This window comes from Xyrauchen texanus, chromosome 28, assembly GCF_025860055.1.
Source record: "Xyrauchen texanus isolate HMW12.3.18 chromosome 28, RBS_HiC_50CHRs, whole genome shotgun sequence".
NCBI classification, from domain to species: domain Eukaryota; kingdom Metazoa; phylum Chordata; class Actinopteri; order Cypriniformes; family Catostomidae; genus Xyrauchen; species Xyrauchen texanus.
The window spans coordinates 39171898-39184217 of record NC_068303.1 but is presented as its reverse complement, the minus strand read 5'-3'; the positions used below and the strand labels follow the sequence as shown (position 1 = coordinate 39184217).

The 12320-nt window shown below is 42.1% G+C and overlaps 1 protein-coding gene across 1 annotated transcript in view; it reads right to left on the bottom strand.

The window, feature by feature from the left end:
- The window catches only part of lrp11 (low density lipoprotein receptor-related protein 11), a 69308-nt gene that overhangs the window by 26596 nt on the left and 30392 nt on the right, over positions 1 to 12320 (bottom strand). The window contains exon 6 of the mRNA XM_052095308.1: positions 3187 to 3357. Coding sequence (XP_051951268.1) covers positions 3187 to 3357 — 171 coding nt within the window. The remainder of the gene's footprint in view (positions 1 to 3186; positions 3358 to 12320) is intronic.

Genomic DNA, 12320 nt, shown 5'->3' with positions numbered 1-12320 from the left:
TGTAATTCAAAGTGTGGGACATTTTGCTACAGGATATGGACTGTTTGTTAGCATGGAGAGAAGCAAAATGTTGATCTTTCATTTGCATTCTGTTGTGTTTCATTCAGCTGTCAAGAACACGTCCTGTGTGAGCGGCTCTCATTCTGTAGCTGCGCTGCAGGTTTGTTGAGGCGCGCTGAATGATTTTTATATTATTAATCACACTTAATGATCATGTTAAATAGACAGCCCTAATATTCATATATTTTATATGTATATTATATTTATAATTTTATATTTAAATTTTTTTATGTCGCCTTGGACTTGACACTGACACCTAACTTAATTAACATACTCCAGGGGTTTCAAACATACTGCCCATGGGCCACATCCGGCCTGCCATGGAGTCATCTCCGGCCCGCGGGGCTGATTAGCGGAGAAAATAAATAAGTAATGTTTGAAAACATTCCCATTAATTTAGTCTGTAACTTGGGTAAGATGTCATATTATTATTTTATTAGCAACCACAGAACAGATAAACATTTAAACATGTGGTGTTGCATGTAGATATGTGATATGTTATCTTTCAATTACGTGGGACATTCAGCACTCGCAGAGTCACGCGTATCAGCGAACACCACACATGTCTGAGGCTGACAGATCCCACAGTGAAGTTTCTCTCATGGAAATAATAATAACAACATGGACAGATTCAAGAATAAATATTAGATGCAATCAAGGCTGGATTTACCACCGGGCCGATTGGGCCGGTGCCCGGGGGCCTCCTACCTGTAGGGGGCCTCCAAGACCCCCCTAACAGTGTGGCCTCATCTTTTTTATTTTTTTTTATTAAAATAAAATTGTTTTTGTGTGTATGTGTATTAACAATCATTTATTTGCACACAAAAAAGTATCATGATCAGTTTTTTGGCTGTGTCGGCTGTGTCTGATGATGACAATGAGTCAAGTTACCGCGGAAAACTGTTGATAGCTGCAAGACCAGCGGTAGAAGATAGTGTGAAAAAAAGAGAATTGAGGACATCGAAAAAACAAAAAACATGGATAAAAAACGGTGGAGCAGTGGAGCCACAAAAATGGAAAGCTAAAAGGGAGAAGGATAGCAGAGAGGATTTAATAAGGAGAAATATTCCAACCATCTCCACTTTTTTCAAAAGTCGGCTCGATGCAAATATAGAGCCTGGCGGCGCCTGCGGTGATGCTAGCAAAGAGGAGTTTAGCACAACATCCAGCCTTGCTATTTCAGATGAACCTGAGAATCAGCACCAGCATGACAAGACAGAGAACCACAGCCCGGTTGGAGTGACAGACACCTGTTCAAGTGCCCCCACCACCACAGTCTCCGACTCCGCTTGAGACCGAAACCGAAGCAGGTGCTTCGGAAGCCACTGAAGGCGTCAGAGACCCGGCGGTGACGGGTAGGTTAACGTACATTACCAGTTTGACAGCCTCAAAATGTAGGTCTATCTATTACTTTTTCCCCTTATTAAAAACCCTAATTATTATAGATGCCTGGATCGACACCTAAGCCTTCTGAACCCACCTAAATAAATATTTTTTCTGATTTAGCTAGAGTCCAGCACCCGCATTTCACCACCCATCTGTCCCCGTATGATAAGTTGCTTTTTAAATCATGTAACGTTGTTGTATTAATGTTGACTGTTCATTTTTATGAGCAGATATGCGGTCTAGGCTTATCAATGTATATAATATGTGGGAGTCATTCTCTAGTTCAGGGTACTTTCATGTAATATTTCACATAATATTTTAAAAGTAGCCTACATCTTTCATCTTTTTCTGTCAGTTCACTGCAGAGAAGTATGGCCTTGTTGTTTTTAATATTTTTAGAACCTTTCGCTGATTAACCCTCTGGGGTCGACAGACGCGCCGGCGTCTCCTGCTGGATTTTTTTCATCATTACAGCCGAAACAACATCAAATTCTCCGTCATTTTGGGGCATACAGATAAGTTTAAGACATCATTAGAGACTATAAAGGATCTACTTTTATTTGTGTACACACAATAACAACAAAACCTTGTGCTTTTGAAAAATAAAGAAAATAAAAAGGGTGAGCTATCAGGCATCTCTGTCTCCACAAGCATATTTCTGAAAATGTCTCCAAGATTCTCCAAGATTTTGTGCCCAGGGGCCTCTGCTTTCTAAATCTGTGCCTGGATGCAATAACTGTTGCATTGTTTCCATCCCATTTAACTTTTATTTGTAAGCAGGTTTCAGTTTCTTGTCATTTATGTTCAGTTTCAGATGGTTTATTGAGGCTAAAGCTGTAGTTGACGAATCCTTCAGTGAATGAATATGTGATTTACAGCAAGTTGCTCTCAGTTATGTCAAAATGTTTTGTATACAAAGTTGATAAAATAGGATTATATATGATGCAATTTTGTTAAAGTAATCATTTTAATACACAAATATGTATATATATATATATATATATATATATATATATATATATATATATATATATATATATATATATATACACACACACACACAGCATATATCATATACAAATATAAACGTTGGCCCCCAAGCAGTGTCGCTTGGTCCAATCAGGCCTGTGACCCAAAATGAGTTTGACACCCCTGACTTTATCCATGAATGAAAGTGTATGATACAGGTGACCTGAGATTATAGGGCAGTGTGACGGGGCGGAGGGCGGGTCGTGATTATACACACCCGTTCCCTTATCAGGCTAATTAAACCTCCAAGAGAGATAAATGCCGATTGCGGACAGTGGTGCGAGAGAGAGAGATCGTTTACGGACATGTCCGTCATGTGTGTGTGTTTGTCTTTTGTTTAAGTTAATCATTAAAATAGTGTTTATATCGCCAGGCCAGTTCTCGCCTCCTCCTTTCCATTGGACTGCTTTACAGGCGGTTACTGACATTATACTCAGTAATATTTGTCTGGACATGTGACTCTAACATGGCAGCACCCATTAGGAGACCCTCTCCATGTAGAATAAAACAGCTTTTATAAGAATACTGATATGATTTGAGTCATATCATCACGTGAGTGGTCACGCTTTTATACATAAGTTACAAAATTACAATAAATTTTCTTTTAAAAGGAAAAAAAAAATGTATGGAGGAAAAAAATTCTGGGTACACTTTTAATAATTAATTAAATAAATAAATGGTAAAAACAAATGTAATGGTAGTGAGTCTCACATGGAGTCTGGATGCATTCATTCACACAATCAGATTTCTGCAGGAAGTTGTTGTGGTTTCCCTTGCAGCCGCCATAAAGGAAGTGTAGGCACTCTCCTGCTGCAGATTCATAATACCAACGTGGGAAAACACCTTTACATGGGCCGACCACTGGAGGAGCTGCACAGAGATCTGAGAGAGAAAGAGAGAGAGAGAGTTTCTAAACAGTATCAAGTATCTAGATAAAGAGAGGCTTTGTTAATAACAGCTATAAGAAGAGAATGGAGGGACACAGTAGAGGAATTCAAGCTCAGGTGAACTCATGATGAAACAAAGCAATAGCTGTATGTTGTTGAGCAGTTCTTATGCTGCCTGTGTCTTCAAATGTTGCCCTGGTTAACTGTTTTAGGCATTTGTGAATGTTCTGTTAGTAATGTACATTGAAATTTTAAAGGAATTCTTTGATTCATCCAAAAATGAAATAATAGTATTAATAAAAAATCACTCAACATTTACCCTCATGTCATTACAAACCTAGGACCCACTTTATATTAGGTGGCCAATGTACTTATTATGTATTATTTACATTTTGTTGCATTGTAATTACATTTAAAGTACTTGCATTTAATTACATTTGTAGTTACACTGTTAATCTTAGCCCTAGTCCAACCCTTACCCCATAACTTAACTCTAGCCCCTAACCCTACCCTTACCTCAACCTCATTAGCAGCAAATGTGGGAATTTTGCAGAACAACATGCAGTTACAGAGTATATACATAGTATTTAAGGTATTTCATGTTAGAACATAGTTGTTAAGGTTAAGCGTGACCCAAACCTGTATTACTTTCTTCTATGGAACACAGAAGTTTAGCAGAATATTCACTCTTTTCTTTTTCATACAATAAAAGAAACTGGGGACTTAGGCTGTCGAACCCCATAAATGACAAAAAACTCATGAAATGTATAATAAAAGTAGCCTATACAACTCATGTGCTATATTTCAAGTCTTCTGAAGCAAGTTTTAAGGAAGACTGAAATTTAGATTTTTATTCACCAAAAATGCATATTCAAAGTGATGCCTCTCATGACCTGTAATGAAAACACGGGAGTATCAGTAGCATTCAGCATCTTTGACGTCAAACCTGATACCGCATCTTGGAAAAACCTGAATTATATTTGAGAGCTAAAACAGTGGGTTAGTTCCTCTCACTCGACCTTGTGTCGATTGTAGTCACACAAGGGGCTTCTTTCGGGAGCCTCGGATAACTCTGAATATGAAAAAGGCCAATGCCAAATAGGCGAACAGAATTTGCATGTCCCAACCCCCGGACATTCGGGTATAAAAGGTGGGGATCGTGCATCTGTTCAGTCAAATTCTTTCTTCGGAGATGAGCGGTTGTGTGTTCAGCGAGCTGAAGATCTCACCACTGTTCCTGGGTGCTTCGACATCTTCTTATAAGAGCAACAACTCCTGTAAAAGAGTTTATTTTCGAAACTAAAAGAGTTAACACATTTAAAGACGCGTCTTTGTCAAGATGCCCTTCCACCTTTGAATTGTTCCTGGATGTGGCAGATATCTCTCCGCTTCTGACGGTTATAGGCGCTCCCTTGTGTGTCTGGGTCGCAATCACACCGAGGCAGCGTTTATGTACTCATTGTACTCGTTGCGAGATCTTGACCATTGCATTGTTGTGGTCGCGGCTTTCCTTTCTCAAGGTAAACGCCACTCCAGCTGCCCCCCCGCATTGCTCCTTCTTCCCACGGGATTGAGGACGACCTGGCTGGCGATGGAGGCGATTTGGGGGGGTTCAGCAGGCGTGGTTTCCCTGGGTAAATCCCCATAAACCACCCGCCCCCAGCACGCTCGATTGTTTCCCATTCCGCTCACCTCATGGCCAGTCTGATGTCTCCATTGGCACCATGGAGCAGGATGATGACGTCGCCGTTGCATCAGAGAGCATCGTGGCGTCTGACATGGAGGAAAACGCCTTCGGGTTTGCCCACCCAGTTCGAGGCTGATGCCCAGATGACCGATATGCTAGCCCAGGCCACCGTGAGCATGGGGCTGGACAGGAACCCTCCGTCCTCCCCTCAACCCTCACGGCTAGACGATTGGTTCCTCGGGTCAGGGTGCCGCTTGAAGCCACACCGAGTTAACAAGGCAACTTTTACTGCCTGGAACTGACCTCCTTACTCGTCCGCTCTCACTACCCTCAAAGAGGGGATGGTCCACGGGTACACAGAGGTCCCCCAGGTGGACAAAGCGAAGTTCTGTATAAAAGCACTTCATGTGATAAAAATAATAATATTTTATGTTGAAAATCAAAATAAAAGCTCAATTTAAATTAAAAAATGTATGACAGAAATATATCGCTATTATAAGGTTATGTAATATTTACTGTATTACTACTAATAATAATTATAATTATAATAATAATAGTAATAATAAGTTAATGGAAGTTATATTATTTTAAGCAACATCTTACATCTGTAATTCTCTGTTATGCAGCACTTTATTTGACTAAATTTATCTCCAATGCTGTATTTTGGATTGCGCTGTGAGCTTCTATATATAAGCACATCATTTGCTAAAACAATTATAAAATATTATGTTTAAAATTAATTTTTATATTTTCATTTGATTAAAGTTTAATTTACTTAATCTATTTAACCACCATTTTGATGATAAAATGGAAATAATCAGTTGATATAAAGTTCAGAAAATATAAAACAAAAAAACAGTTATCGGACTCGGTATCGGCAAGTATCAGAAAGAAAATATCGGTACTGGTACTCGTTCTAAAAAAATGTATCGGGACATCCCTAATAAACAGAATAGGAAAAACTGTTACAGTCAATTACTAAAGCAGATGCCACTGATTTAAACAAGCCAAAATACAATGTAATACAATAAGTAGATCTTGAGGCAATCTTTACGGAGCAACTGAGAAGCAGAAGGGAAGTCAGCTTCTCCTGAGTCCTAATGCCTGCCGTAGCAACCTCTGTCAGGCTATCAGTGTGACTTATGCCTAGTGTACACTACATGACTCAAGCTCATCTCCTTTGATGTTCTGAGTTGTGACTGGTCTGCAACGAGAAGTCTCGGATCTCACGATGAAAGTTCTTGTTGTGTATGCACTCTTGCGACAGGCCAAGACAAGTCCCAGACGCGACGACTGTTTTCAAAACTGCCTGATATCTAGACATCTTGTCGTTACGTGTGCGCACTGTACCGACAAGGGTGAGATGACAATGAGCCACAGCCAATGAAATATAGAAAGAGCGCAAGAGGAGAGCAAGGAATTAGCAGAAGACAAAAAATTATTAGAATATAATCAAATTAAACTTCACCTACATCTCCCTACCCTCTGTCTTTATAATTTTAATCTCTTTTTCTTAAATGTTTCCTCTTGCGAATAGCAAAATGGGCATGAGCCGTTCTTTCATGTTTGTTGAAAGAGGAGAGCAAGATTGGGGTGCAGGAGACAAAAAATTATTAGAAAATAAAATAAAAAATCATCTGGGCCTGGGTAGCTCAACGAGTATTGGTGCTGCCGAATGCCAAATCCAGGGCATGCTGAGTGACTCCAGCCAGGTCTCCTAGGCAACCAAATTGGCCCAGTTTCTAGGGAGGGTAGAGTCACATGGGGTAACCTCCTCATGGCTGCAATAATGTGTGGATCTCGCTCTCGAGATGATGAGTTGTGAGTGGATGCCATGGAGAATAGTGTGAAGCCTACACACGCTACATCTCCCTGTAACGTGCTCAACAAGCCACGTGATTAGATGCGCAGATTGACAGTCTCAGACGCAGAAGCAACTGGAATTCGTCCTCTGCCTCCCTGATTGAGGCGAGTCACTACGCCACCACAAGGACTTAGAGCGCATTGGGAATTGTGCATTCCAAATTCGGGAAAGAAAATAAATAAAATCATCTTTCAAATTTCATCTGTTGGAAAATTAAAAAAGCAAATGCATGAACATGAACAATAGTGACACTGAAATGAGCAGCAGGCACACTAGAAGCTCAGTTACAGGTACTGCACTAAAATAACTGCTCTAAACATAATTTTTTGGGAATATTAAGAGAAACTGTGTGACATTTTTTAGCAGTTTTCTTTCATCTTTTACTATTTTGCACTTTATTATCATTAAGTAAAACAGACGTAATGATTAATGTTGTAATGAGGTGGAAGCCAAGGCTGAATCCATATGCAGTCGTTTATTAAAATACACAGCAAACAAATCAAGATCGGCAGGCAGATAGCATAAACTTTAAGGCAGGCAGAGGTAAGACACAATGAGGCAGTCCAATCCAAACAACAGAGCAAAAGGGATAATCCAAGAGGCAAAAACAGAACAAAGCTGGCAATGGTCATACACGTGATAAACAAGATAATGACAAGTGAATGCTTAGCAAGGCAGGTAGACTGGCAATACTTCGCAATGGTCTGTTGGCCAGGCCATGCTTAAATATCTCACAAACAGGAAGTAACCAGAGAAGCAGAGGGAGTGGCACACAGTCAGTACTCGGGAGAGGGCTCCCTCTGCTGGCGTGACGTTACAGAATCCCCCTCCCTAGGAGCGACTCCTGTCGCTCGACGAGGACGTCCCCGTGGTCGTGGTGCTGGACGATCGGGTCTGGCTCGATGAAAGTCTTTGATAAGTGATGTATCCAAGATGTCATGGGCGGCTACCCAAGATCTCTCTTCAGGTCCGTACCCCTCCCAGTCCACCAAATATTGGAGTTGACCCCCTCTCCTTCTTGAGTCCAACAATTCCTTTACCGCATAAGCAGGGGATCCATCTATGTCCAGCGGTGGGGGTGGCTCCTGGTTCTCAAGGTTGGGGTCAGCACCCGGGTGGACCGGTTTGAGGAGGGATACATGGAAGGAGGGAGAGACACGATAATTAACTGGAAGCTCCAACTGATATGTGACCTCATTTATCTGTCTTATTATTTTAAATGGGCCTACATACCTTGGGCTTAGTTTCTTGCTTGGTAGCCGCAACTTGAGGTCCCGTGTGGAGAGCCAGACCCTTTGTCCAGGTTGGTAGGGAGGATGTCGAAGCCGTCGTCTATTAGCCTGGATTTCCTAGTTCCTAACAGCCCTTTACAGACGTACATGAGCAGTGTTCCACACCCTCTCGCTACTATGAATCCAGTCATCGACTGCAGGTACCATAGATGGTTCTCCTGACCACGGGAACATAGGGGGTTGGTATCCAAGCACGCATTGAAATGGGGTGATACCAGTGGATGAGTGTCTTAACGAGTTCTGCCCATGGTAGAAACTCTGCCCAGCGATGCTGTTCATGACCACAGTACGACCGTAGATACCTGCCAATCTCTTGATTCAATCTTTCCACTTGACCGTTGGACTGAGGATGATATCCTGAGGTTAAGCTGACATTGATGTCCAGCTGTCTACAGAAGGCCCTCCATACTTGTGAGGTGAATTGTGTTCCTCTATCTGAAACAATGTCTTCGGGTATGCCATAAACTCTGAAAACATGTTGAAACAGTGCTTGAGCAGTTTCCATGGCAGTGGGGAGGCCCTTCATAGGTATTAGACAGCAGGATTTTGAGAAGCGGTCAGTGATAACTAGGACTGTTGTGAATTCAGTTGATGGAGGTAGATCGGTGACAAAGTCAATTGAAAGGTGTGACCAAGGTCGTTGGGGAATGGGCAAAGGTTTTAACAAACCAGAGGGTAACTGTTTAGGTGTTTTGGACTGAGCGCAGATCGAGCATGACTTGACATAGTTAGCCACATCCTTAATCATTGATGGCCACCAGAATGAATTTTGTGTGAGACAAAGAGTTCTTGAGATACCTGGATGACCGGAACAGAGTGATGTATGGACCCATTGCATGACTCTTGTACGTAAGATTTACAGGAACATAGTGCTTGTTGGAGGGACAACCTTGTGGTGTTGGTTCATTCTGTTGTTCTCTTTGAATCTCCTCCATCAAGTCCCATGTAACAGGTGCAATAATAACTGATGGTGGCAGAATGAATTCTGGCGTGGATTCTTTTTGGGGACGATCATGTCGCCTGGATAGGGCATCAGCCTTGCTATTTTTACTTCCTGGTCTGTAAGTTACAGTGAATTGGAATCTTGTGAAGAAAAGTGACCAGCGTGCTTGTCGAGGATTTAGTCTCTTGGCACTCTTGACGTACTCAAGATTCTTATGGTCCGTTACAACCTGGAATGGGTGAGTGGAACCCTCCAGCCAGTGTCTCCATTCTTCTATTGCGGCTTTCATATATAGAAGTTCCTTGTTGCCGACATCATAGTTGCGTTCTGCGTCAGTGAGTTTTCTAGAAAAATATGCACAAGGATAGAGCTTGCCTGGCTGTCCATGGCGTTGAGAGAGCACTGCACCAATTCCATTGTCTGAAGCGTCAACTTCTACTACAAACGGCAGATTGGTATCTGGATGTTTGAGGATGGGTGCTGTCGTGAAACTGTCCTTGAGTTTAGCGAAGGCTTGTGTGGCATTTTCAGTCCATTTTAACGTTGAAGGTTTACCTTTCAGCAGAGACGTCAGTGGAGCAGCTGCAGTGCTATAATTACGGATAAAGCGTCGATAGAAGTTGGCAAATCCTAAGAAGCGCTGAAGTCCCTTGACTGTGGTTGGTTGGGGCCATTCAGTGACTGCTGTAATCTTCGAATTGTCCATTTCTACACCTTGATGACTGATGTTATATCCCAGGAATGAGGTTCGCTTGACATGGAATTCACACTTCTCAGCTTTTACATAAAGTTGATTCTCTAGTAGTCTGAATAGCACAGTCTTGACGTGATACTTATGTTCACTTTCAGACTTGGAGTAAATGAGAATATCATCAATGTATGCAACAACGTACTTGTTCAGGATGTCTCTGAAGATCTCATTGATGAAAGACTGAAAGACTGCCAGTGAATTGGCCAATCCGTATGGCATGACCTGGTATTCATAGTGCCCCCTAGTGGTCAGAAATGCTGTTTTCCACTCATCCCCTTCTCTGATTCTGATGAGGTTGTAGACGCTCCTGAGGTCTAACTTGGTGTAAATTGTTGCCTCTCGGAGTTGTTCAAGGGCAGAAGGTACTAATTGTAATGGATAACTGAATTTAACAGTGACATTGTTCAAACCTCTGTAGTCAATGCAAGGCCGAAGTCCTCCACCCTTCTTTTCCACAAAGAAGAAGCCTGCAGCCGCTGAAGAAGTAGATGGACGAATGAAACCAGAACTGAGAGCTTCTTCAATGTGTTCCTCCATGGCCTGAGTTTCTGGGTGTGATAAGGGATAGACCTTACTTTTGGGAGGCATCGCATTAGGCAGGAGGTCAATGGCACAATCCCAGGAACGATGAGGTGGAAGAAGGGTCGCTTTAGTCTTGCTGAAGACTTCTTGATATTCTTGGTAACATGATGGAGTGGTGACTGCTTTAGAATCAGGACTTTCAATACTTGTGGTTAAACACGGCTTGGTAACTATGGTGCTTAGACAGTGTGTATTGCAGAACTGTGACCATTGCGTAATCTCACCATGCCGCCAAGAGATGACTGGGTCGTGAACTGATAGCCATGGGTATCCTAGGATGATTTCATGGTGTGGGGAATCAATCACATAGAATGAGATGGTTTCCGTATGAAATTGTCCTACTTGGAGTTGTACGGGTAGAGTTTGTTGGTTGATGCCATCTCCAATGGGTTTGTTGTCAACAGCGTTAACTTTGAGTGGTGGGTCACAAGGTTGTGTGGGGATGTTGAATTTCTTGATGACGCCTTGATGGATTAAATTCAACGCAGATCCGGAGTCAATCAATTCTGTAGAATCGATAGAGTCACTTTCAGTAGTAATCTTGACACTGATAGTGGGGAATTTAGTGGAAAGAAGAGGAAGATTGTCAACACTCACCCGGCTAGTCATTTTGGTAGTCTTCCTGGCTTTTAGTGGACACATGGCATTAACATGGCCTGCTTCTCCACAGTAAAAACACAAAGTGTGTATCAGCCGTCGTGATCTCTCCTCCATAGAGAGTTTGGTAACTCCTAACTGCATGGGTTCAGGGCTGGATTGAGCAGTAGTCAGGAATGGATTGGATATTTGGGAAGTTTGATTTGTCGGAGTGATTCCCTGTGATGGTGACTTGGTTCTTGCAGGGCTATTGCGCATGAGGTTATCAATCTTGATGGCGAGCGTCACATACTCTGAGAATGACTGGTTTTCTCCCTTGCAAGCGAGTTCTGCCTGTAACTCAACATTCAAACTTCGTTGAAACATGGCCTTGAGTGCAACATCATTCCAACCACTCTGAGCAGCGATCGTTCTGAATTCTATGGCGTAATCAGCAGCTGATCGGCGGCCTTGACTCAATTGCACAAGTTGTGTTGAAACATCCATGCCTCCTGCTGGATATTCAAACACATCTCTGATTGGTTGAATGAAATATGCATATGATCCTTGAATCAAACTGTCCGTTTCCCAGACCGCTGCAGCCCAATCAATTGCTTTACCAGTTAACAGAGACATTAGAAAAGCACATTTCTTTTCATCAGATTCAAAATCATCCTTTTGGTGATTAAAAAAGATCTCTACTTGCCGGAGAAACCCCTTGCATTGCTCTGCCGAACCATCAAATTTATTGGGTAAAGCAAAGCTTACCTTCTTAGGCATAGGAGGTGGTAACGAATGGAGGTATTCGTTAGTAGCCTGTAGTTTGCTCAGCTGTTCTTGGTATCCCTTGAGGATGTCACTTTGGTAAGCAAACGCTGCCTGTAGATTAGAAACTTCTGCTGGAGTCATCGGTGGCGAAGTATTATGTAATGAGGTGGAAGCCAAGGCTGAATCCATATGCAGTCGTTTATTAAAATACACAGCAAACAAATCAAGATCGGCAGGCAGATAGCATAAACTTTAAGGCAGGCAGAGGTAAGACACAATGAGGCAGTTCAATCCAAACAACAGAGCAAAAGGGATAATCCAAGAGGCAAAAACAGAACAAAGCTGGCAATGGTCATACACGTGATAAACAAGACAATGACAAGTGAACGCTTAGCAAGGCAGGTAGACTGGCAATACTTCGCAATGGCCTGTTGGCCAGGCCATGCTTAAATATCACACAAACAGGAAGTAACCAGAGAATCAGAGGGAGTGGCA